This window comes from Agelaius tricolor, unplaced genomic scaffold (genome assembly GCF_023055355.1).
Source record: "Agelaius tricolor isolate 1412-34295 unplaced genomic scaffold, bAgeTri1.0.p SCAF_22, whole genome shotgun sequence".
Lineage (NCBI taxonomy): Eukaryota > Metazoa > Chordata > Aves > Passeriformes > Icteridae > Agelaius > Agelaius tricolor.
In genome coordinates, this window is record NW_027269282.1 from 11,768,790 (window position 1) to 11,796,161 (window position 27,372).

The 27,372-nt window shown below is 43.5% G+C and overlaps 1 protein-coding gene across 2 annotated transcripts in view; it reads right to left on the reverse strand.

Annotated features, from left to right (window-relative positions):
• The window catches only part of ADAM12 (ADAM metallopeptidase domain 12), a 185,464-nt gene that overhangs the window by 142,941 nt on the left and 15,151 nt on the right, over nt 1-27,372 (reverse strand). For both annotated transcript variants that reach the window (XM_071446201.1, XM_071446200.1), the window contains exon 2: nt 23,315-23,448. In XM_071446201.1, the coding sequence (XP_071302302.1) occupies nt 23,315-23,448 (134 nt within the window). The remainder of the gene's footprint in view (nt 1-23,314; nt 23,449-27,372) is intronic.

The following is a 27,372-nucleotide window of genomic DNA, read 5'->3' on the forward strand; positions in this document are numbered from 1 at the left end:
ATGGACTTCAGTTGGAAGGAATTTAAAGGAATCTTTAAAGATGACCAGTCCAATCCCCCTGCAATGAGCAGGAAAACCTTCCACCAGCTGGCAAGAAACCCCACCATGGAGCTCACGAGGTGCAGATAAAACTGGAGCTCTTGGGAATGACCCTAATTTGGGAAAGTTCTCTTCATAAGCTGAAACCACTTTCAATTAAAATGAAAAATCTCCGCATTTCTGTGTGCTGCCTCTGCAGCAGTGCCAGTGCCAGCCTCTGCCCATCAGGTTGTTTGGCAGCATCTGCTGAAGGCCCTGTGAATCTCCAACATTGTATTTAAATTCCCAGCTCCTTGCTCACTACTGGTGCCCCAGGATCCCTATCCAGAGTTAAAAATCCAAGCAAACAACGCTCAAGAAAGAGGAAACCCAGAAGTTCATTGTGCCAGACCAAAATCAATAAAATTACAGAGCTCCAGCTCCCCATTTCCTGCTTTCCATGCAGGAATACAAAGCTAATGACTGCTCCTGGAAAGGGAAAACATGCTTACAACTTAGCTACATCCTTTCTGTGAGCTATTCCTGATTTACATTTTTTTTTAAATCAAAGGCTAACCAGACTAAAACATGTTTAAAATGTCATAACACCAAGCAGCAAATATTTTAGGAGCAGTTCCAAAATAATTGGTTTGATGTTTGAAAGAAATCTGCACCTTGTCAGGCTGAGTTATGTTGTGAATTTATTCAGTATCAATAAAAAGTCAGGCATAAAACCTGAATTCAGCCTTTACACCACATTTTCATTATCAAGCACTGAGGTTACACTAAAATATATTAAGATGCATTTAACCAGCTAAAAAGGGATTAGCAGAAAATTTTCAGCTTTATACTTTAAAAAACGAAGTAAAATAAATTCTTTTTTTTTAATTGAATCTAAGCAGTGCAAATAGGGCAGCCTTGGTTTTTACAGCAGCCCTCCAATTATCCTCTGAACTATGTCAGTTAAAAACAGGTCAAAAATCAGTATTCCCTTTTCAGTACAAACCTTGCAACAAGAAAAAAAATTCTTTGAAAGATTTTCAAAAACAAACTCTGAGAGAACAAACACGGGTGAATTATGAAAAGGGGAACTGGTGCTGCCAACACTTTGAAAGAGCTGATGGGGAGCGAGCTCTGGGATCCTCCAGCTCAGGATGTGGGCTGGGAGAGGGATGGAGCTGGAACACAAAGCAGCCAGGGGAGGCAGGGGAGCCTTTCCTGGAGCTTTGCAGCAGCCTGGGTGCAAAGCAGCCCAGGGCAGCCTTTGCTGGGGATTTATTGTCCTTCCTAATGCCTGCTGACCTGTGAGGAGATTCCTTGGGCCACAAAAAAGGGGAAGAAAGGAAGATGCAACAGCATATGGTTTTGACTGAATGGAAATGACTGCGCTGAAGTGTGAACTTGACTTTGTAGTAAGAACAAGCAATAAAAATAATAATAAAATACGTGTGCTTTTAGCCAGCCCTCATTTACTGCAGTGTATCCCAAACACACCGTCTCTGTCAAGGGTCATTTCCAGAAATCTATCCAAGATCCCCAAATTTGCTCATCCAGGTACTGAAGTGACTCCACGGAGTGCAGGGACTTCCCATCCTGCCCAGCAGGACCAGCAGCAGGATCTCAGCTTGGAAGCAGGACAAGAGCAGCAGAGCTGTTGAATCCCAGCCTGATAGAAGGGTGTGTTTGCTATCCATCCCATCCCATCCCATCCCATCCCATCCCATCCCATCCCATCCCATCCCATCCCATCCCATCCCATCCCATCCCATCCCATCCCATCCCATCCCATCCCATCCCATCCCCTAAACTGGCCAGAGCCCTGCCTGTCCTCTGACACCCTGAGGGGGTGGCCAGGAGGTTGATTGATTGCACCAACAGGAATTTGAGTTTTTGAAAGACCTGGAAATAAAAAAATCTTTTTAATAGAGGGGGGAAAAAACGATACAAAAAATTCGTTGAAGAGTCTGGTAAAAAAATGGGCTAAAAAATGAAACATCCCCTGTATTTCTTTTCCTCATTGTATTCACAGAATCACAGCTTGGATTGGGTGGAAAAGGACCTTAAAGCTCATCCAGTGCCAGCCCTGCCATGGGCAGGGGCACCTTCCACTGTCCCAGGGTGCTCCAAGCCCCCGTGTCCAACCTGGCCTTGGACATTCCAGGAATGTTGTCCCAAAAACTTGAAGTGGAAATACCCTGTAAGTTTCTGGGGGAGTGTTTGGGTGTCCTTATATTCAGAAAAGGCACCTGAACACCACACAGCCTTAGAGATTTGAGAAGCCCATGGCAGCTCCTGCTCGTGGCAGCTTTTACTGTCAGCTCTGCACCATGATGGGTCACTCTGTTAGAGAGACATTTAACACCTGAAAATTTCAAGCCTGGGTTCAGACATTTTTTCCCCTGCCTCAAAAGCAGCTCAGAAGCTGGCCCAGGAATGAAAGAACCTGGAATTGGCTGAAAGGAAAGGCACAGTCATTACCCAGTATTTACACTGCACGTATGAATCACAACTGTTGCTGTGCTATCAAACAGATGGGAGCAGAAAGCACCTCTTGGTTGGAATCCATTATGTGCTGCTTAAACAATGCTTGGTGCAAGGCTGTGCAAAGAAAACAAACATGCCTGGGCTGGAGAAAATTGTCACAAAACACAAGTTAATAGTGCTGGCAGGCAGGAAGCAATTCACTGGGGCTGGGCTGCCTTAGTTATGGAGCAGAGCTCGCTGCAGACAGTCCTTTGCAATTTGGGTAATTGTGATGGGAGTGAGCAGCTGCTGAGATTTGCCAGTTTGAAATGGACGTGGAGTTCTTTGAGGACCATGCAGTGCAAATGTAGTGGATCCTGTTTGGGTTGCTCTTGTCTGGAAAAGTAAAATTCCTCCTCCTTGTCAGGACACTGGGGGCTGTGACCTCCTTTTACCAGAAGTTTGATTACAACATCACATTTTCCCCATGTGCTCAAAAAGCCAAGGTCAAGCATGGACCATGTCAAAGGCTTCATCAGCTCATTACCCAGTGTAATTATATTTTCTGCACCTTACTCCCTTTGTCCCACCATGCTTCCTGAGGGTATTCCCAGCTAATAGCTCTGCATTTTCCCACCCACACATCCACTGTTCCAGAACAGAGCTGGAGCTGAGCAGCCAGCCTGACCCTCCTTGGAAACATCTCCCCTTCCACACAGAATTATTGCAGCCATCACTTGTAGGGAGCCCAGGACATGCTGTGCACTGTGGGGAAGGAGAATTATGCTGATAATTATACTAAATTTACAAAGATAAGAAATGGCTTGGCCTCCAGGTGCTCTCTGCTCTGTTCCTCTGCCTGGGGAGGGCAGCAGCAGGTGAGCCCCGGGTGTCACAAGGTGTGCGTGTCTGCTGAGGGAGCAGCAGAACAGAATGGGATTTCAGGGATAATACAAGATAAAATCCATTCTGAAATGTCAGAGTCTTTACCTGAGCCACTCCTTTCACCCCTCACTGTCACCTGCAGCAGTGCCAGGACAGAGGTTTCCCTCCATCCACCTGGAGGGGTCACAAAGCCATGGAAAATCAACCCCAAAATCCCATTCCAAAGGTTCAGCAAACTGCCACAGGGAGAAATAATGAGGAATTCAGTAGGAATTGTGTCCACTGAGACAAACAGAGGTGGCCACCCATTTCCCTGAACTGGAAGTCAACTTGGAGAGCTTCAAGAAATCCCATAAATTTTCCTATCACTGAAAGAGGGTTTCAGATGCTTTTTGTTTCCCGTCAATACAAATCTGGCTGGGCTCAGTGAGTTCTATTGAATGCACATGTATCTCCTTCAAGCCACATTTCATGCTCTCCAAACATCTCTCTCTAAATTAAATCCTTTCATATTCCTTGAAAAGCTCAGTTCTTAATTAGGAAAGAGTTCTGATTTTCCATTTTCATTAATTCATTCGATTTCAAGATTTTGAAGCCAAAGTAATTGCAACTAAGTGAAACTTACTGAAAGGCAGAAAGATACAATCAGTTTCAGACAATGAGAAAATTAAGGATTTTTTTTTTTTTGAATGCAAGGGTTGGTCTAAATGTCCTGGCTAAACTGAATTCTCAACAATGCTACAATCTCCAGAGAAGCAATGATAGATGTTTTGCCTCTCTGAATGAAGTCGGAGGGTTGGCTAGATTAATGCTTGAATTACTTAATTTATTTGGCTTAATTTATATGCTGTTCTTCACTTTCAGAGCCTCCCTCTCCCCCCCATCACAGAGTTGCACTGCACCAGGCCTGTGCCAAGATCTGTGAGCTCAGGCTTTGCTCTCCCTAAACATCTCTCCCTCTTTGTGGCTCTGATTAAATCTGCTGCGCTAATTTGTGATTGCGCTCGCCGATCTGCTTCTGGATTCCAGTTCCCTTCTGCATCCCCAGCACTGGAATGCAGAACAGGACTGAGGGGTTGGGGTCTGATTTCCACTCTTTCAAACCACAATTTGTCTCTGATGGTCTTTCCAAGGTGATGAATGCCTTATACAAAGGCAGATAAAATATTCTTATTTTTTAAACTAATGTAAAGGGCGATTTCACCCCACTCTTGGGCTACTCAAGATAACTTGACAAACTTCCCAAAGCTGTACTTCCAAGACACATGAATCATTTTTATATCCTGGAATGTGCCCTAAGAGAAAGAAGGAGCCGAAGATTTCCTAGTAAAGTAAATTATCCTGGAACCTGGGGGCAGCATCTCACATTTTTCTGCTTAATTAGAAAGAGACTTTGCCCAGAGATACCACACCTATACAGTGACATTCTTGGAGAAAACAAATGGCACGAAGGAGTGTGGAAAGCACAGTAAATTTATCTCAGAAAGCTCATCCTGGAACAAAAACACATGTGGTCTTCTGACTGATACCCCCAGGTTTAAAGTATTAATGACCAATATATTTCTTGCTACAAAGGCAAAGACAAAACACAGATAAAAACGTTGTTACCATTAATATCCACACAAGAAAAAAAAAAAAAACCTCTGTATTCAAAAGTATCTATTCAGGATAATGTGTATTTTAAGATCTCTAAATTTGTTATAAAGTTCATTAGGCATCTAGCTACTCTTGGAGATAATTTAAGTATTTTCAATTGCAATCTGAGCTTATAGAAAATATGTTTCTTTTCACATTACCCATCTGTTCCATAAGAATAAGCTATAAAAAAATATTTCTAGAACAAGTTCTTCCATGACATATTAGATAAACCCGTGGCTCTCAAAAAATAACCCCTGGATCAAGGTTATATAAATTGATATTAAAGCTCAGCAAAGATCTGCTTTACAGTAAATCATCGAGAAATAGGACAGCCTTTCTCCATCGAAGGGCATGAGGTAAATAACTGAAGAGGAGGTACAAACAGATAATCAATTATTTCAGTTGGTTTCAGGGTTACTGATGAAATTTTCAGCCCCTTAGAGAAAACCCAAAAATCAATAGAGCACAGAATTTTGAGATAACAAAGAAAGAAACATCTCAAAGGCATTTGCAACACGTGATAAAAGCGCAAAGCAAAGTCTGCTCTCACCTTCAGAGTGCAAATGAACAGGAATATTCCTGAGTCTGCTCTGGGCTGACTGCACAGGGGTGGGAAAGAGGGAAAAACCCTGCAGAAGGCTCAGGGAACATCTCCATTTCCCCCCCTCAGCCCCATGGAGCAGAGCATCCCAGAAAGAACCAGCAGGAGCAGAACTCTGCAGCTCAGCAGGTGCTGGCGTCCAGTGTCCATAGGGATGAGGGAAAATCGACTTTTAGGAACCTGGGAATCATGGGAGAAAGCAGCAGCGGGCCTGCAGCTGAGATGAGGAGCAAGTAGATTATAAACTAAAAACTTCATTTCAATTGTTCTTTATGGAATCAGATCTGCTCCCAAGATCCTTCTGTGCAAGACCTGGGCTGCCAGAGCATCCCATCCTGAGAGAGGACTCTTTACCCACCCTCATGGGCAGCTCCAGGTTGCTAACAGACCCTTCAGTCCTGTATTTATGCTGTTTCCCGTGCTTTTCACTCCATTATTTGTATAATCCTACTCTGCTTCTGCTCCCATCCCCAAAACCAGAAGCCAATGACTTGGCACAGGTAGGAGAGAGCTGCAGTGCAACACAAAATTTACCAAGACCTTACAGAGCCACAGCTTCCACCCTAAACCAGCTGGGTTGGAATATTAAATATCCCAACCTCCATGGCATCCTGATCCACCTCTCTGACTTCAGCATCTATCTTTGAATTAAAACCAAAATTTAATAGAACAAAAGGCTGAACTTCTGCTAATGAATTCTCTTTCTCTTCACCCAGCTGAGAAAGGAGTTAATGTTTTCGTTGTTCAGTCTGGGTCCAAGTTGTACAAAACCAAGAAATACAAGAGAAAGAAAAGCTGTTGGGCACCCATTTTCCACCTTCAGCAGAAAAGTGCTCCCTATGAAGCTTCAGATATTTAAAGATCCAGAAAAATCCAAACTGTATCTCTTGTTTAAGCAGAGATGGCAAAGCTCCCAAAGGAGGTTTCCATGAAGCAGAAGGAATGGCCTCCACTTTGCATCCAGTCGTAGAAAATGCGGATTTTGGGACCTCAGAGGTTCCTGCCCAGGAACCTCAGAGGAAAAGTGTTCCCTATGAAGTTTCATGTATCTAAAACTCCAGAAAAATACGAATTTTACCTCTTGTATAGCAGAGATGTCAAAGCTCCCAAAGGAGGTTCTCATGAAGCAGAAGGAGCCATCTCTGCTTTGCATCCAGTCATAGAAAATGTGGCTTTTGGGACCTCAGAGGTTCCTGCCCCATGTCAGGATCAACTGCACCATTCTCATTTAGCAGCTTTTCTCTGGCTTTTCTGAAACTCAGAGTTCACTCAGAGACCTTTATCCTCCCTCCCTCATGATATGCATGTAAATACATCCTTTTCTCATTATCTTTATTACTGAGCCCTCTCTTGCTGCCTTGTAAGGCCATTCTTCTTGTCCCTGCTAGACAGGAGCACATCTAACAGTGTCACACAGACTGATTACTGCCTCTTCTCTGCCTGCAGGCTCCACCAGGGCCCTGCTCAGCCTCCTCCTCTCCACACTCCATGCTCCTCACTCCTCACCACAGCCATGGTTTCTCCAGCCATTCCTGCCTCTCCTTCCCGTGTCCTCCCAGGTGACTTATCTCCCTCATTTATTTTAATGACTGCTTTCCTTCCCAGGAATTATCCAAGGAGAAGGTTATGAGACATCTGCAGTCCCTGGGGCTGAGTCTCCTGTGAGATCCTCAGCCTCCCACCTGCGCTCCTGAGTCCTCCAGTATCAACCACTGAACCTTGGGATGAGTTAGGTTGGAAATTACCCCTCTGATCATGGAATCCTTTAGGGTGGAAAAGACTTCTCAGGTTATGGAGTCCAGCCCTTCATCCAGCACTGCCAAGGCCACCACTGACCCATGTCCCCAAGTGCCACATCTACCCAAATTTAAATCCCTCCAGGGATGGCGACCCCACCACTTCTCCAGGAATGAACATTTCTCACCCCACTGCTGCTCCTGAGCCATTTAACACAGCTCTTTGTTCGTCCAAACAGTAACAACTCCAACTTTTCACTGAGATATGCACCTAAACTACTGAATTACCACTCCTTTACCAAAAAAAGCATCAATGTTGCCCTTCTTACATATTTAAATAACATCCAACTACACGAGTGTCTAAAACTTTGCTGTTATAAATAACATATTGTTGACATATTGGTGGTTTTTATACAGCCAAGGCATATATTTTAGCAGAATAAAAAGAGAAAGGCTCCTGGAAAGGTTCAGGAGCATCCCTGTAAGTAAGAAGTGGTTCCCAGACGGGTGCCATGGTTGTATCCCAAATATCAGCGAGCATGGTGTGCTCAGAGCAGGGCTCTGAAGCACAGGAGCCAGGCAGAGCCTTCTGGGAGGTTTAAAAGTATATCCAGCATTTCTGGAAATCTTAGGCTCATCAGCATATCAATAGAGCAGGGCTCTGCAGGGGCTCCCCCACTGCTGATTTCCTGAGGCGATGAGGGAAGGAGTGTTTTAGGGCCACATCCCAAGCTAAATGAGAAACCTTGATCACCAGGAGACTGAAGAATTTCAGAGAGGAACTCCAACAACCTCTCCAGGGGCACAAAAAAAAAAAACATTTGAGGATTGACTAAATTGGTTACAGTCAGGGGAAGAATCAGGAAGAGCAGAGATGCCCTGTGTGCACTCATCCCAAGGGATTCCTGAGCTGAGAGATGCTGCAGTATTCCCCTCAGACAACAAACACTTGTTTTTACATCCAGCATGTTTTTAAGTAAACATCCTTTTCATTCTGCATTTGATAAAGCAGTTACAGCAGCTGCACCCCCCAAACAACTCCATCAAATTGCAGTTTGCAAATCAAAATTCACAGATAAGAACACCTTGAACACACAAACTTTGCCTGAGGCTAAATACAAATTATTTCCTCTCCCTGCAGCAAGGCTGTGACGGTGACATTGCATCAATAAACCAGCTCCCTAAAATTGAAGGAGCAAATTTGTGCATTCCAAGGGATGCAGAGGAGTGATTTTGTGGGATAGGCAACAACAGCAATAAATCGCTGCGACTTTATTTTATGCTGAATAAATTTCTCACTAGCTCAGGTGCCAGCCAGCACACTAAAAGGACAGAGCATGAAAACAACTGCACTGTGGTTCACGAGGAACTTTTGAAACTCTCATTGCTCTGGCAAGGAAATATTTTATGTAACATAAAATATAGAATATTTTATTTTTATTTATTTATTGTATTTATTTATCATTATTTTATACTGAATACATTTCTCACTAGCTCAGGTGCCAGCCAGCACACTAAAAGGACAGAGCATGAGAACAACTGCACTGTGGTTCACGAGGAACTTTTGAAACTCTCATTGCTCTGGCAAGGAAATATTTTATGTAACATAAAAATATAGAATATTTTATTTTTATTTATTATTTTTATTTATAATTATTTTATACTGAATAAATTTCTCACTAGCTCAGGTGCCAGCCAGCACAGAGGATGGAGGACAGCATGAAAACAACTTCACTGTGGTTCATGAGGAACTTTTGAAACTCTCATTTCTCTGGCAAGGAAACCTTTTAATATAATATAAAAATATAGAATGTTTTATTTTTATGTGTATTTATTTATTATTTTATATTTTTTTATTTTTATTTTATGCTGAATAAATTTCTCACTAGCTCAGGTGCCAGCACACCAAAAGGACAGAACATGAAAACAACTTCACTGTGGTTCATGAGGAACTTTTGAAACTCTCATTTCTCTGGCAAAGAAACCTTTTAATATAATATAAAAATGTAGACTATTTTACTTTTATTTATTTGTTGTATTTATTATATTTATATATTATTATTTATACTGAATAAATTTCCCACTAGCTCGGGTGTCAGCCAGCACACTAAAAGGACAGAGCATGAGAACAACTTCACTGTGGTTCATGTGGAACTTTTAAAACTCTCATTGCTCTGGCAAGGAAGTATTTGTATATAATGTAAAAATATAGAATATTTTTAAATTTCATTTATTATATTTATTAGATTTATTTATCATTATTTTACACTGAACAAATTTCTCACTAGCTCAGGTGTCAGCCAGCACACTAAAACGACAGAGCATGAGAACAACTTCACTGTGGTTCATGAGGAACTTTTAAAACTCTCATTGCTCTGGCAAGGAAATCTTTGTATATCATACAAAAATATAGAATGCAAAAATGCATAAAAACTACACCATGGCTGCTGGTAAAAAACCAAGCACATCTTGATATTACCAAATAATTTGGCTTGAGTGTGATGGCCAATGTCAAAATTCAAACTGAGCTTAAGGAAGATACCTTGGTAAGCCACAGCTTTGTGTTACCAGGGTTGTATTGATTTTTCTTGCACTGAGAAAAATAAAGATTTTGCTGGAAAAACAAGCCAACATTGCCTTTGAAGCCTTCAAACAGAGACTGGACTCTGTCTAAATTGTTTAGTAAATCAGGCTGTGAAGAATTTTCAAATGCTATTTTTTTTTATTTTTTTGCACAGAAATATCAAAGTTCCCTTTGTTACCTGCCTCAAAGTAACTGAATTAAAGGAAATATTGCACACAATAATGGGCATCTCCAGAAAACACTGCTTTCATCCACATCAGCCAAAATATCAGCAGCAGCTGATCCCCCTGCAATGTGAGGCTGTGCAGTGATGGCACAGATAACATCCACACTTGGAACAGCCTTTATTTCTTTTACATTATGCTTTTTGTTCACCCCCTCATTGCCTTATCCTAAAATTAGAATGACTCCATCTCCGTCTATGAAGTTTATAGCACTGCTGAGTCCATCAGCACAAGGGCACGCTGATAAACCCTCTGCTCCTAAATGAGATTCCTCCCTAATAACCTGTCCCAGAAAAGCAGAGCACTGATAAGAGTTGCACTCCATGCTGTGCATCCTCCCTCTCCACTGCTCGATTTTCTGATTTGATTTCAAGGCCACATCTTGCTGTAGCCTTACTCAGCTGCTTTTTCCTCACAGAGTTTTGCAAAAACAAATTCAAAACCTGGTTTGAGAGCTGAATCCTGAGATAAGGTTGGAAACAGAGCAGCTGTGTAAGTATAGATAGAAATCTCAATATATAGATATACATTTGCACATACATTGATAACTATCTATATAGATAGATCTACATAGATATATCCACTCCATTAATACAAATACAGGAAAATTCAGCCCTGTGGTTCTCCCTGCAAAAGAATTTACTCAAATCCAGCTGTTGTTGTCTCCATCTCACACAGATTTAGGGAAACTAATAAATACTAATTCCATGAAGGCTCTGAAATTGGAGCTGATCTCCATTCTACACATTGAGGTTTCTTTTTAAATTAGTTAATAGGTGTGTGTGGAAGTGGGATAATATTGATAAATGCAATTTTAAAAACAAATGGGTGCTTGGTGATTAAATTGCATGGTTGAAAGAAGTAAAGATGCACATATAAATGAGAGATACATAATAAACCAAAATATTACTAATCAAAATATTTCTTAATTTCAAGTGTTTGCATGTCCCTGCTGATCTCCATCAAAGAAAGGTGATTGTCTAAACTTGGACTGAGTTATAGGCTCATCATACCCTATAAAAATCTCAGTTAATGTTCTTCACAATATTTACAAGATGTTTCCAAATTGCCTCCAAGTTTGCAACAGTGACAATCCTCATGCTCAGCACTGAAACCATTTCATTCCTCTTTCATTGCTTGAGACCTAAAATCTTGAAAATATCTATTCCCTTGTTCAGGCAGCACATTTGGGTTTTTCCACACGTGCAAGACATCCCTCTTTCCTCCAGAACAGCAAATTCCTGGCTCCTAAAGGTTGCACAGCCAAAGCAGGAACACAAATAACACTTCTGCTCTGAAAAATTACAAAAATCAAATCGATGCCCCATTGCCGGGGTTAAACTTTATTCCCATTTGATAGATGGGAAGGAGCAGGACAATAAAGGGGAGATGTTTGACTGCACAGAGCAAATAATCCAGGTTCCCATCTTTAAAATCCCAAGAGTTTCCATCCATTTCCTAACTCTGCCCCTGTGACAAGCAGTGTTCCCAGGCTCCTGACCCTGGGTCTCCCTGGAGCTGCTTTTTCCTTTCTTTTCTCTCTCCTCTGGGGTTCCTGGGAAAGATCCTGCTCTGGAAGGTTCCCACAGATCACATTTTAAACCAATCCAGCCCTTTTTTTTCCCTTTATAATCAAAACCCCATAGCAGTTGGCAATTCCACACTGAGCTCATAAGGAAAAAGGGAGTCAAATATTTTGAAACATCTTTTTGCTTCAATTGAAGCCTTTTTTACAAGCAGAAATTAAGCAATAAATAGAAACTCAATAAAGCATGAAATGTAGTACTTTATGTTTTAACTGTGGGCATTGAAATTGATTTTAGTTTCCCTCTGCAGGGATTGCTTTGGGGCTTTGCTTGGGGTTTTTACAGATGCCACTCACTCATTCACAGGGATTTACACACCTCAATAGCTCCTCCACAAACAACATGACATCTCTTGGCAATAAAAGGTTAAAATTCACTTTGCCCTCTGACTATAACAGAAATACCTTTGCAAGCTAATGATTGTAACAGGCTGCTCTGTTCCTGAATAAACATTCTAGGGATTTCCTGAGGTGTTGTTTTGTTTTGTCATTTCTTTTTACTTTTTTTTTCCCCCCATCTTTTTAATCGAGGGAAAAGAATTTGGAGGGCACAGCCAGCTTAGATGGTATTTCAGTCAGAAATGTGTATATGTTGTCTTTCTATACACTTTTCAAACTGAAAAAAATTACATTTACACAGCTTCTGGATATTCATTTTATAGGAAAAAAAAAATCTTTAAAGCTTCTCCAACTCATCTCCTTCTGCCAGCTTTCCTGGCCAACTCTTTCTTAGTAATGCCAGTAAATGCCAAAAAAAGTCTGGTTTCAACAACGTTCCTGTCTGTTGAAACCAAGAGAGAGGCAGTTTCTGTTGGATACACTGAATTTAGGGATCCCACTCTTTCTCCTGGAGGGAGTGGGCAATGCTAACCCAGGAACAGGCTTGCAGTTGCTTTGAGGACAGAATTCCTCTTGTTGACTTTTCCTGCAGCAGATCCATGTCCAGAACCTCCTTTGCAAGGCAGGTTCAGCCCTGCCAGGGCAAGGGCCCTTTTTTGGGGCAGGGAGGCTCTTGGCTGTCCCAGTTCTCACATCTCAGAGTTTTTGTCTCCCTGGCCAGCAGCGTTTCTGTCCCAGGACAGGCTGTACCTCACAGGGAAACAGCAGAGAGGAGATAAAGTGAATAATGGAGGACACCAGGGTGGGATTGCACCCAGGGTTGCTGCCCAGAGGAGCCTGCCATGCCCAGCACTGCCAGAAAATAACATCCACCAAAAAATCAGCCAAAATTGGGCAGCTCTGGGAAGATTTGACCCTCCTGGCCCCATGCAGCAGCTCTGGCTAAAAATCTTTGCTCCTGTGCTCAATGAGGTGGTCTCAGCTAGTAAAATTCTTATGAATATTAAAATTATTTCTAGGTTTCATTTTAACTCAGAAGGCAAAACGCTGCCACCTCAGAAGGAGGCAGAGGCGTGGCTGCCCCATGCCTAGAGGAGGTCAAGGCCAGTTTGGAGCAGCCTGGGACAGTGGAAGGTGTCCCTGCCCATGGCAGGGGATGCAATGAGATGAGCTTTGAGATCCCTTCCAAGCCAAACCATTCTGGGATTCCAGGAATCGCTCCAGACAACGATGACTGGCTGGGAAGGGCTTGGCAGGTTCACCCCAAAAAAGACCATTTTTATGCAGAGAATGCTCCTCAAAGGATGTGGTCAGTGGGGAGAGGAGGAACAAAAGAGGAGATGAACCTGCCAAGGAACCACCCTGGTGGAGGAGAGGCCAGAAGAGGAAGGGGGAACAAGGTCACGCAGCAGAAGCCAAATGAAGTTGATCCTTGAGGAGGAATGAGGGCAGGACTGAGGAGCTCCTCCTTTCCTGAGCCTGACTGCAGCTCCAGGGGAACAAAACATTCACATCTCAGAGCTGGGCACAGCATCCAAGGGCAGGGACAGAGCTGGGGACATACATGGACACATCCTGGTGGGACATGGGAGAGGGACAGCGGCCCTCCCTGGCTCCAGGGACAGAGCCACCACCAGTGAGAGCAGCTGCTGGGGCAGGGAGAGACACACACCTCAGAGCAGCCAGGGTCACCAGCACAGCTGTGGGGACACACAAACAGCCCCTGACAGTGTCACCAGCACAGCTATGGGGACACACAAACAGCTTCAGGACAGTGTCACCAGCACAGCTGTGGGGACACAAACAGCCCCATACAGGGTCACCAGCACAGCTGTGGGGACACAAACAGCTTCAGGACAGTGTCACCAGCACAGCTGTGGGGACACACAAACAGCCCCTGACAGTGTCACCAGCACAGCTATGGGGACACACAAACAGCTTCAGGACAGTGTCACCAGCACAGCTATGGGGACACACAAACAGCCCCATTCAGTGTCACCAGCAGAGTTATGGGGACACAAACAGCCACATACAGTGTCACCAGCACAGCTATGGGGACACAAACAGCCCCATACAGTGTCACCAGCACAGCTATGGGGACACAAACAGCCCCATACAGTGTCACCAGCACAGCTATGGGGACACAAACAGCCCCATACAGTGTCACCAGCAGAGTTATGGGGACACAAACAGCCCCATACAGTGTCACCAGCAGAGTTATGGGGACACAAACAGCCCCATACCAGTGTCACCAGCACAGCTATGGGGACACAAACAGCTTCAGGACAGTGTCACCAGCACAGCTATGGGGACACAAACAGCCCCATTCAGTGTCACCAGCAGAGTTATGGGGACACAAACAGCCCCTGCCAGTGTCACCAGCACAGCTATGGGGACACAAACAGCCCCATACAGTGTCACCAACAGAGCTCCAGTGACACTGGGCAGAAACAGCCCCAGCACACCCCGATCAAGCCCAGAACACCCTGCAGGCTCTGGCAGCAGCCCCACCTCTCACACAATATTCAGTGGAAATGCATCTCACAAGGATTCCACTCCCAGCACCTCTGCCAGGCTGGAAATTGCCATGTTCAGCTCCAAAAGCTCCATCTCGCTTTAGAGCTGTGTCCTTGAGGAAAGACAACCACACAAATGGGACACACAATTTCCACGAGATGAAAACTGAACATGAACTTTCTGCTGCAATACCAAAATGATACAGATAATTTTTAACTCATCTACACAAGCTTTTTGAAAGCAGCTGGCAGAATTTTTTGGCAGTCATTTTATTTCTAGAAAAATACCAACACCTTGAAAGCCTTTTATTGTCAAGATATTCCTGCTGCATTTTAAAAAGCCTTATTATCAATCCTAATTATTTTTTTATCAGGCTTTAAACTGCATATAACCTCTATGACTCCTCATTACAATTCTGAAAAATGAGAAATATTCCTATAGAAGAGGCAAATCAACTGGGGCTTGAGTAAATCACATTGAAATAGAATTATAATTCAACAACAAAGGCACTGGGCTTGTTAGCTGTAAGACTCAGTGGATTGACCAGCTCAATTTACTTCTTCACCCTTCAAATACACACTGAGAACAACTCAATTTACTGTGGCTTTCTGAAATAAGGGTCCTCATCACAAAAGATGTCAGCAGCTCATGGTTTCCCCTGCTCAGAGGATTGGAGTCCTTGGAAGAGCCCCAGGTTTTGCTGCTGTTCCAAGTCCACAAAGGGCTCCTTGCAGGAGCTGCACATTCCTGGTACCAGGGGTGCTCGGTGGGACAGAGCCTGCTCTGGTCTAGGCTTCAGCCTGACCCAAGGCACTCACCATAGGAATTGAGAACAAGGGAGATTCTCCTCCTGCCTGTAAAAAAAAACCCAAAACTGATCACATGCTCAGAGCTGGAAAGCAAAGCATTCTTTTAATCCAACACTGAAATTCATACCTTACACTCGCAAGATCTGTTGCAAGAGACGTGAAATAGCCAAGTATAAGCTAAATTAATTCAATATGAAAATGCCTCAGTACAAGCACTTTACAAACCCAGCATAAAGCAGGAACTCAGGTTTAGATTTTGATCCCACATTAAAGGGTCGCTAATGTGAACTGCATCATTAAAATCAAAATATTCCCCCCCCCCCCATCCCTTTTAATTGCAGAAAGCACAGTCTGTTTGTTTGAGGGGTTGTTTTTCTCCTTTGAAACGCCAGCCTGAAAACTCAAGTTGAAGTGGATTGCTCCAGCTTTTGAAGGATGGCTGGAGCTGGGATCTGAGACACTACCTCATAGCTGGTGGGTCCCCAGCACACCCTCTGCAGAGCCCCTGGTACTGGGGGAGAGCAGAGCTCCCCACCATGATATCACTGCAGATCTCCCCTGGCCAAGTATGACAGAATTCCTCCAGCAGCCCAGCCTGACAGAAGCTGGTGAAGGGGAATTTCACCCTATGGAAAGCTGCACACCCCCAGGGAGAGCAGGAGGTGTCTGGTGGTTTGTTCCTACAAAGCTCTCCATTTTCTGTTCTTTAAAACACCCAGCACTTCCAACAATACCTGAGCAAAAACACTCAGAGCTCTGCAAGCTTAACACGCTGTATCACTTGGGCTAAAGATGCAATGGGCTTTTCTGGGCTCAATCCCAGTTTGCCCAAGTGGCTCAGGCAGGAAATGAATCCTCGTGTATCTAGCTGGAACCAGGGCACTGATGCAGTGCAGACACAGAAAAGAACTTCCCCCACTCAATCACCAGCACCAAGTTTTCATTGGTGGTCCCAGCTCCAGGAATTCCTCAGCCCCGGAGCTGCTGTGTGAGCTCAAGCAAGTCCCTGGAGCCAGGACACACCTACCAGCATTTCTGAAAAATGGCATGACTTAAATTATCAGATGGATCAATGGTTAACCGGGGTTGGATGGGAGAAGGGAACCTGTTTTCCTCCTCTTGGATGAGGTGAGCTGAGAGGGGTGGCTTTGGGCTGCTTTGGCTCCCTGGGACACAGAAATTCCCTGACTGCCAGAGGAGGTGCCACGCTCCCTCCCCTGACTGCGTCCCTGCAAAACTTCTGCTGCTTCCAAATGAAACAAACACACAAGAGTTATTAACTAATAGAGCATATTTGCACTAATCACTCCTCAGAGTGGCCCTGCAAGGCAGGAGTACGTGCATAAGGAAAAGCAAAAGAAATATCAGATTGTTTACCAGGCTATTAAATTAATGACTTCCAGGTTATTAATTAAAGGCTCAAGGAGAGGATCTCCCAGGGAAGGTTGTGGAGGATTAGTGCTGTTCCTCTGCCTGTGCCAAGCTGCATTCCCAGCTGATGACACAGCTTGTGGAGAGAGCACAGCTCTGCCTCTTATAGTCGATGCTCATGAGTCATAAAAAATATGGAGAGCACTATAAATTCTGGTTATGCCTCTCTCTCTCAAGATATGTAAAACAACCATGTAAAAGAGCTATGAAAGCTGTCCTCTCAGCCTTCAAAGCCTTGTTTAAGCAGCACTGTATGACTCCCCTTAATACAATTGTCTGGAAGTCTAAACTTTGGTAATTATTTCAAATGAAAAGGAACAGCAGGAGGCTCGGTTGAAGGGAATATAAACAATTATCACTTGCACGAAGGCTATGCCAGTTATGAAATAAACTTGAATGGGTTTGCTCTTGAAAACACTGAGCTCTAAATTAATTATCTGACAGAGTGAGCCCCTCAGCCGTGTATCAAAGCCTGGGAGAGCCACACAGGGGGTGCAGCAAAGAGGGGAAATGGGAACCAGCACAGAGACCTGCCCTGGGAGCTGGGGCTACCCGTGGACCCCGGGCAGTGCCCAAGGCCAGGCTGGAGCAGCCTGGGATGGTGGAAGGTGTCCCTGCCCATGGCAGAGGGAGGAAAAACACAAACTTTAGGGTCCTTTCCAACCCAAACCATTCCAGGATTCTGGGAATCTGTGTGATGCCCCAATAAGTTCCTAATAAATCTGGAACTCACGTGGAGACCAAAACTCTGAATAACACCCTGGCTATCACTGCCTTTGCCCCTTCTGCCACTTGGCAGCTCCCAGTGTGTTCTTCCATCTCCAGCATTATTACAGTGGCTTTTTAACAAATTTAAAGTTATCTTCTCTTCCTGCCAATAGTATTTTATCTCAATGGCAAAAAAAATCCCAATTTTAGTAGGTGTTGAACTAGGACCTTAGAGTGAAGGCATTAAAAAATGCAAAAAGGTGAAAAGCATCAGTGTAACACCCAGGGGATGTGATAAATCTGGAGAATCATAAAGATAACCAACAACTGTCAGAGCTGATCATACTTTTATAGGTAGCAGAGATTTTCACACTGAGATTCACGTAATCAGTGCCCAAAATTCCACACAAATAACCAAGGTTCTGATGTTTGCTCCTGAATACAATCCATGGCACAATGCTCAGGAATGGGGCAGGCAGGGATGCAAAAGCTGCTTCTTCAGGAGCAAAGGGAGATGCAATGCATGCTAAGCAGCAGGAAATGGTAATCCTCTGCCACTTCACATGCACAATCTTAGAGCTGTGACAAGTGCACACTTAAAAACCACAAGAAATATGGTCTAAATATATATTTTATAGCTGGCTTTCATCTTTATCTTCACATTTCATTGCTAGAGTTTATATTCAAAGCATAACATAACACCAAGAAAGAAAAAAAGAGTGTTGCTACAAGAAAAGGAACTCTGCCTTCTCATCTTTCTTTCTCCCTTTTTTTAAAAACCCTTCTTTAAGATTTCAATTTGCAGCCCTGATTTATTCCAGCCTGGGCAAGGGAAGGAAACAGATTCACACTCAGAGCTCAGAATCTGGCCTTGAACACTCCAGCTTGGCAAAGCAGTGTTGCTGATCCCTGAATCCACTGCCCCCTGCCTAGAGGGGAGAAGAATTTCTGATTTATTTGCATTTCCAAGTCGCTGGTGTTGGGGGAGTGAGAGCTGGAAATATCCTGCAGGTCTTGCCACCCTCTCTGCCCACCATGGGCACCTTTCTTTCTTCTCCTCTGCTCGTCCCTAACTCCAACACAACCCCAATCTCTTGGTGTGTGGGGAGCCACAGAACAAGAGGCCTCACTCTCTGCAAGGTGGGGAGAGGAGGATTTTCCAATCTGTGTTTATATACTGAGGTCAGTGACAGTATTTTCAAAGAGCCCTGTGATGCTCACAGTGACCCAGGTGGATTAAGGCTCTAACCCAGGGTCAGGTAGATTGTGCACAGCCACTTCCCCACAGTTAATTATTTTAAAGAAGTCACACAGCAAAATTTACTCATTGATTCACATATCCCCCAAATTTAACATCAAAAATCAAATTCCCTGTTTGAAATTCCATCATTTGGAAGCAACCAGGGCTGGCAACTTGCAAACTCAAACTAAGTTCAAGCATCTCAGGGCTTTCCAGCTTCTCATAGGGTTTTTTAGGAACCACACTCAGCTCCAGGCTGCAGGTCCTTAAATACCTGCCCATTTATTTTTGTGAATGGCAGCTGTAACCTGACTGGAGCACCCAACAGGTTAATACTGCACTTGGACAGGTACGGAGATCAGGATTACAAAAGATCCATCAAACGTCCAAAATATCCCCCAGAAAGGAATGCTGCACCTAACCTGCCCATGTGATTTTACAAATTTGAGAGGATTAAATCTTTCAAAGCACTTGGTCCTGATTCTCTTTGAGTCCTTGCAGGCGCCAGCAATGGCATGGCAGGTCCTACACAGACAGGGGCAGAGAAAACCCCACAGCTGAGTGACTCTGGGTCTACCTGCATAGCTGATCACACCAAACCCTCAGAAAACGCTTTCCATTTCTCAGGAACTTCATGAACTCAGCTTTGGCTGAGTCCAAAGCCAGCTCCACTAATCTGTGGCCCTCTGGGAACACGAGTGCCAGCCCAGGGCAATGCAACACTGGGCACTGCAGCTTGTCCATGCCTGGCAGCATTTACCCACATTATTTCCACTGGTTCCTAAATTCCTTTAAAGCACAGAAATGGAGCCAAAAGGCCCTCAATGCCCACGTGAAACATCTCCTGCCTGGCTCTTGTCTCCCCAGGAGGAGGGATGAGGCTCTGGAACAACACCACTGATATTACCTGACCCAGAGCTCCTGTGCTGCAGGCATCTGGCACACACCAAGCCCTCTGTGTCCCTAACAGGGTGTGAGGATAAAAGCTGAAGCCAAACAGATGGTCTTCAAAAAAATCTTCCCTAAAGTGTTCTGTGTACTAAAACATCACTTACCCAAACTCTCATCAAACTTGGCTTGATTTGTGAATCGCGAGCCAAGTTTGGAAGAAAAATATTCAGCTGGAAATATGGGGGGGGGAAAGGAGGGTTTTTGGGTTTTTTTTGCTGCACTTAAATAATATAAAATGAAACCACTTTGTTCAAACCTTAGAAATATTTAAGGAAAATAGAACCCAACCCTTGTGTGTTTAAAGCAAGCGCTGAGGTGGGGGGTGGCAATCAACACAGAACTCAAAGTGCTGAGCACATGAAAAAAGAGAAGTGGAAGGACAACTGGAGCTCTAATGTATAATGACCTATCAACACATGCTGTAATGCACACAAAATTTCAGGGAAGGAGGAAATCACATCTGCAGGGAATATGGGCAGCCATTGTTTGAAGCCCAGGGTGATGTTGCACAACCCTTCAGGGCCTGATCCTGCTGCCACGCAGCCCCAAATGCAGCATTTTCTCCTCAACAGCAACAACTGGACACTCAAAATAGCAGCCACTAAGGTTGGGAAGTGAATATTATATCCAGTAAATAGAAGAATTAGGTACCAGTAAAATACTCCCACTGAAAATGATACATTTTCTGAATTGAAAAACAAAAAAAAAGATGCCAGGAGAAATGTTAACAACTCTGACTAAACAAACAGCATCACGCAGTTGTACAAATTGAGGTATTTCCATAATAGCTTCTCTTAAGTGTCTATATTTTATTTTTTAAATGTTCTTCCCTATCTAGGATGCTGATAGGCCAAGGGGAAAAGGCTCCAAGTTGTGCTCAGGTTGAATATTAGGAAAAAGTTTTTCACTGAAAGAGTGGATAGGAATTGGATGAGGCTTCCCCAGGGCAGTGCTGGAGTCTCCATCCCTGAGCCCTACAGAAATGACTGATGTGGCACCCAGGGCTGTGATTTAATGGATAAGGTGGTGCCCAAAGGTTGGACCCAATGACCCTGGGGGCATTTTCCAGCCTAAAGGATTTCATAATTCCACACAAAGTGTTGGCATCAGCTCAGGCATCTTTTAAACAGGCAAAAAGCAACAACATTTCTGAAATGGTGCCACCATGAAATCCTGACCTTGGTTTCACAGAGCTTTGACTTGAGCTGGGGAAGGTGGAGAGAAAAACTGACCTGCCCAGTAAATGATCAAACCCCTTAATTTACACTTGGGAACCCCCAAATTCTTTAAATATAATTTAAAATTGGGGTTTACCTGTCACTAATTTAAACTTTCCTAAGTTTACACCTAAACACCTAAATCACGAGACGTCCTCGAAAAAGCACACCCCAAGTGTATTAAAATAAAATCTGGTTGAAGATAAGCAAATTTTCTTTTTTTCACTTCAGTAAATGGAATTTCCTCACTGCTGCTGAGCAGTCCTGTGTGTTTGTGCCATTAGACTGTGTGAATTATCTCACATTTTTTGCACAGTGTATGGGCTCTCAACGAGAAAGTCATTAGCTTAATAATCATTGCTGACAGATTCCAAGTGAGAGATTCCAACAGATACTGCAGCGACTCCTGGGGTAAATAAAAGGACAGTTTTATCTCCAAGATGGGAGAGAAGGCTGCACTAAATGATGAGTGTGCTTTCCCAGGGACTAATTGTTAAGCAGGAGTATTTACAGTTAAAGGATTGGGGAATGGGGCCATCATTGCCAGGCAATTATCTGTACACAAATAACTTTAATCCCTTGGCATTTTTATAGCCACTCCATTATTTATTTTACCATATATCCTATTGCAATACCATTCCCCTCTTACAAGTACATACTTTTTTTGACTTCATATACAATTAAAAAAAACAGAGGAACACTTTGAAACGAGTTGAAGAACAATAGATCTCATTTAGCCATCAAATACAGCAGTATTTAACTTTTGTGCTTTTGATCAATATTTATGTGACAAGCTATTCATTACTCTTCTCCTCTACCACTGAAGCTGTTGTTCTTCCCACAGCCTGATGTGCACTTTTGTGTATTTAATTTATAAGTTTCCATGGAAAAGAAGTATTCAAAGGGGAAAAAAAAAAGTGCTGATACAGCACGTGGATCTTTCTACCAAGCCACAAATCTTTTCTAGTGTTCATCTTAAACTGAAAGTAATTCTGGGAAACAAATTAACGATATAAATCACATTATCATTACTCACAGAGTGATGCTGGGTTGTAACTCTCTCAGAGAGCTCCAGTGAGTAGCTAAAAGGCCTCTCTCTATATGGAGAATGCCTGTTTCTAATTAAATAATCTAAAAATAGAGTTGCACATACATCTAGGACCAAGCCATCTGTGTTATCTCTCCAAGATAAGCCATTCTACACCCACTCTGATATCCCTTTCATCACTGCACGGATTCAGAACTGGGCCTGGCCCTTCTCTCCTATTTAGGAAGGGACAGAGGAGAAGAAGGAACAATTTTAATCTGGACAAGCTTTTTTTGAAAGTCAGAGCCCTTGTTTGGGAATATCTTTTCACACCTACTTGTGTCAATCAGCAACGTGATCCAAAGCCACGTCCTGCAAGCAGTGGCAGTAGTCAAGCAGGATTTCTCCATGGAATACTTTCCCAATCCAGCAAGAAAAGCTGTTTCTAATTGGCTCTCTGGACTTTTTGAATTGTTTTTGCTTGGTTTTTTTCCTACCTCTCTTTTTTTTTTTTAAAACTATTTAAAAACTTTACTTTTTCCCTTCCTCATTCAGATAATTTAAAGAATGACATAAAAAGTGAGCTGGAATCAAACTAGATCTGAGTTAAAAGGCTGGGTAAGAGATTCCCAGGATACATTTGGTGACAATAAACAACAAACTGTCCTCATACTTCAAGAAGGAGATAAAACCCAGCCTTTTTTTCCTAAGTGCAGCTTCCTATATCATTCACAAACGTCTGGGGGGAAAAAAGGAGCAAAGCTTATCAGGGCCTGTCAAGAGGGGGAAACAATCCCAGAGCCAGGGGCAGATCCTGCCCTTGTTAGGGAAGGGGAAGCAGAGTGTGAAGGGAGAGCCTCAGTCCCAATCCAGCACAGGGATGGAATTTGGGGGTCTCCCATGGGATAATTAAGCCCAGATAATGCCTCAGGCTGCAGCCAGCACTGGTTTATTCCATTATTTCCACTGGTCCCTAAATTCCTTGCTGTCAGACTGTATTTACCAAACAAACCTGTTTGGTGTGCTTGCCTCCCCCTCTCCTTAGTTTTCATTCTGCTGTTGCATGACAAAATCTCAAGCAATTAAATTGCTATTATTTCACTTTAAACTTCCATTTCTGCCATCAGAAAGAAGAATGCATCTCTGCAGGAAAAAGGTAATCATTTCAACCAAAACCCTTATCCATTCCTTAAATTAAATAAGCAGCAATTTCAGACACGTGGCAACAACGATATAAAAACACTCTTATAACCTACAGGGTGAAAGTGCATTAAATTCCCCCAACAGCCTTCAAATTGTTACACACCTCAGAATAAACAAATAGGCAAAATGAAGACTGACCTCTGAATAAATGCCATTCACTGGTCTCCACTGCTCTCCAGTCAGGAGGAAGGGAATTGTTATCTCATAATCTTTGGAGTGGTCCTTGGACAGCTGCAGCCTCGGGGACTCCACTTTGCTGCCCACATTCTCACCTAAGGACAGGGAGAGGCACTTCAGGTTAGCTGGGAAGAGCATCTGGCAAGGGGAACATTGGTACTTGAGGGACTTGGCAGCACATTCAAAAGGAAATCATTCAGGAAAAGGATTAAACACGAAACTTGTAATGTCAGAGTCAAAACACACACGAATTTCAGAGGGAACCTGTGAAATCAGAGGGGCTCAGGGGGAAGAGCTGGAGAGGATTAGATGGTGGCAGCAGAAGGCAAAGACTGCACATTAAGAGTGGAGATCAGGATGCAAGGATATCATCATAGAGGATGAACAGTCTCATTAGTGGGGGAAAAAAAGGTCTGGAAGAGAAAGAGAATGTAAACTCATTGAAATAACACTACTCTCCACAGGCAGATGACTTCCATTCATACCACCAGGTCAAAAAGCTGTTTGCATGCATGGTTTTGCTCTCACTAAACACATTAATGGCATGGTGCCTGTCCAGGCAGAGCCCTAAAACCAATATCACAGGACAAGAGCTGGAAAAATAACTGAGAATAAATCAAAGAGAAGACAGGGATGGCCTCCAGGTGCCACAGGACAGTCAACACTCTGCTGGGGTTTGTCACACTCTCTGTGCTCACCTAATGCTCTCATGAAGGATGAAGAGTCATATTCTGAGCACAATTAGCCCCATTTTATCACTGTTAGGATTAGCTTAAAAACATCTTTGCTGTCATTATGGCTAAGCCAATGTGAGCAGAAATAAAATCTGGTCTTTTTCAACGTGCTTTTAAAAATACAACACTGGACCTAAAACACACCAAAAAAACAAACAACAAAAAAAACCCAACCCAAAACAAAACCCCCAAAGAAACAAACAAACAAAAAAAAAACTACCTCACAAGATAAAAAGATAAAATATATTGGAGAGAGGAAAGTTGTTTGTTATACAGAGTTCTTACATCCCTTTAATGCAGCCCAAGTGACTGAGGGCTGGGAGGACACAGTGTCAGCCCTTAGAAGAGATGATCCAAAGCTGGCCCAAGACTTGGTTGTCCCCTGGGGAGGCACATGAGACACCATCTCATCAGCCTGGGAGGGTCTAGACAGAACTCCAAGCCTTTACTCTCATTATCAGGCAGGAAGCTCCCTGCTCAGAACAGGAATTTATGAAGCGTATCTCAGCAAAATGAGAAAAGTTTGGCTCCAGCCCTGCTCTCCTTTCTCCTTGGCCCACTTGAGCAATCTCAACCACACAGATTAAATGGCTCAGGCCCTTCTATTATTTTGTAGGGTTTGCATTCTGGAAGTGTCATGAGATCCAGGTTTTCAGAGCCCCTTGGAGGATCCTTCTCCTCCCATGGATGTGCTCTCTGCACCATGGAGCTGCCATGGTCATTTCAGGAAACATCAAAGCCTCTCTGATACTCCTCCATGGGCCTTCCCTGACCATTCTGCAGAGCATGAACTTCCCAGCACTACCCAAAACAGCAGAAAAAAGGGAGGGGATCAGCATTTTGCACAGATGGGTTATTCCCTAAACAGACAGCCTGCTCTGGAAGTGCAGCAGCTATAAAAGCACAATGGGAGAAGGGAGGAAAATCCACACAAAGTGTGGTTCAGTTTTGCCACTCCTCCTTCTCTTCCACCCCAATGAAGTGATGCTCGTGGTGCATAACAAAGCAAGGTTACAACGAGCAAATTTAATCTGCCACACGTGCTTATTTATCTGCTGAAAAAGCTCATTGTGCAGAAGTGTTGATAGTCTGGAGACAGACATCAAGACAGGTTTATAGGCAGCAGTTATATCTTTATTGGAAAAGATAATTTATTTGGGGGGAAACAAAGCAGACAAGCTTCAGGGTTTGCAAATCTTCTGAAGCCACAGCATTTATAAAACACAAGATCAATTTCTGTCTAGTTGCTTTCCCTGAGCCAGATACTTGGCTGCTTATCTGAATGTTTTTATTTAAATTATTGGGTGTGATAAAAATCACAGCTTCCTGTGGAAGGCAGAGGAAGCAGTGCAGCCCAATTTTGGGCCTCTTTCTGGAGATAATTTGGGCACATGCATTGTGCACTTGCTTAACTCCCAGCTGCCCTCTGTGTGATATAAGCACAGCACGGTGCCTTTTGTATATCAAATAATGTTTTTCTCATGAAATTTCATTATATTTATGGACTGGGTGCATTTCTGAAATACTGCAAAATAAAGAAACCTGTATAGCTGATAAATAAACTCTAACCCAGTCTTTAAATTAAAAAAAAAAAAAAAAAAAGGATGGGGAAGATAAATAGGTAAATCCTTTAAATAGGTTTCTGCAGCCTGATTCAAAGAACAGGGGGCAGAAAATAAGGGATCATAATCTTATCTATGAAAATAAGAAAATAAGGGAAGTCTGGAAGAGCAACCCACACTTATCCTGAGAAGGAGAGCTCTGAAAGGCCACTGAGCAATGGCACACGGACATGGGGAGAGGAATATTCTACACCAGGAGGAAAAAAACCCCACAAAAAATATAAGGAGAGAGCCAGGCCAAAAAAAAATCAAGCAGAAATAGTGCAGGAAACTTGGGGGGAAATGGGATAAAAGCAGGTGGGTACACAGGAGGGATAGTTCCTGGTACCCTGGAGAGCCTTTGGCCCTCACCTGGGCTGGAGTCACCAAGGAATCCATCCCAGTCAGGGACACTTCACCCACTCTCAGCACAGTATCTGAACAAAACCCATCCCAGCTTCCCTCTGCTGGTTCTGGGACCCATCCCTGAGCACAAACCCAGCCTCCCAAAGAGCATCCCAGGGGCACCAGGAGCGGAGCCGTGGGATGGGCCCAACACCTGCACCAAGGAAGGGTTTGCATCGCCCAAAAACCTCCCCCAGCTCCCAGCGCTGCAGCTCCTCATGCTCATAGACCTGCTGGAATTTCCTCTCTGCCACTCTGCACCTCCCTTCCCCACTTTCAGGAGGGTTTCTTTGAAGCTGAACCATTAGAGTTGTGTTCCATTAATAATGAGGCCTCTTCCCTACAGGGACTCCTGGAACTACAGCAGTATAAATAGTGTAATAATTGAAATCAGAGAATTGAAATTTCGGTAATGTGTCACGAGAGGAGAAGAAAATCAGGCCATCTGCAACAGCAGAAAGTTAGATTAGACCCAGGTTTCCTATCTTTTGTGTCACATGCACCTCCTTACTCACCTACTTATTTTCCATTTCAGTGAAATTCTGTCCAGCTCTTCCTGACGCAAGCTCGTCTCCCACTTTTTCACATGAAAACCTTCACAAGTTGTGTCTGTTTTCTATTTTCAGCCTGCACTGAAGGTAATGCTTTTGATCCACAAGCAGCCCACAAGCTGATGCAGCGCCCTTTATTCTCTTTTTTTTCCCCCCCAGTAATATAAAAGCTACTTTGTACAAATAGTGAGATGAGTAGATGTTACCTGTCAGTGACTTTTGTGTGCCTTAAGTATTTTTCATCTGCCACGTACTTCTACAACTTTTCTGCTTTGCACAGTATCATACAAGGGCCTGTTGGCAAAGGAATTAAGAATGGTTTTCATCTTTTTGCTTTTTATTTCAGTTCCTCCAAGCTGTGTGCAAAATAAACTCCGAGCATGTGAAGTGACATCTTTGCTTAGCAGCCACTGCCTCCTGAAACAACCCAGACCCTCTCCAGATTTGCATTTACTTAAAATTAATAAGCTTTTAGTGAGGCAGGGCCATTTATTTGTCCTCATGACAAACAAAGAGGTGAATGCACCCAGTGCTGAGTAGCTCTGGATAAAATGGGATTAAGTGCAAGGAAAACAGAGCATGTCCCACTCAATGCACAGCCCAACCCTGCTGCCAGTGCCCCCCAGCACAGAGCAGGACAGGAGTCAGACCTGGGCTGGTTTATAAACAACATCCATCTCTAACACACATCTCTCTTCTGTAAATTTACAGAATTTACAGAAGAGCCA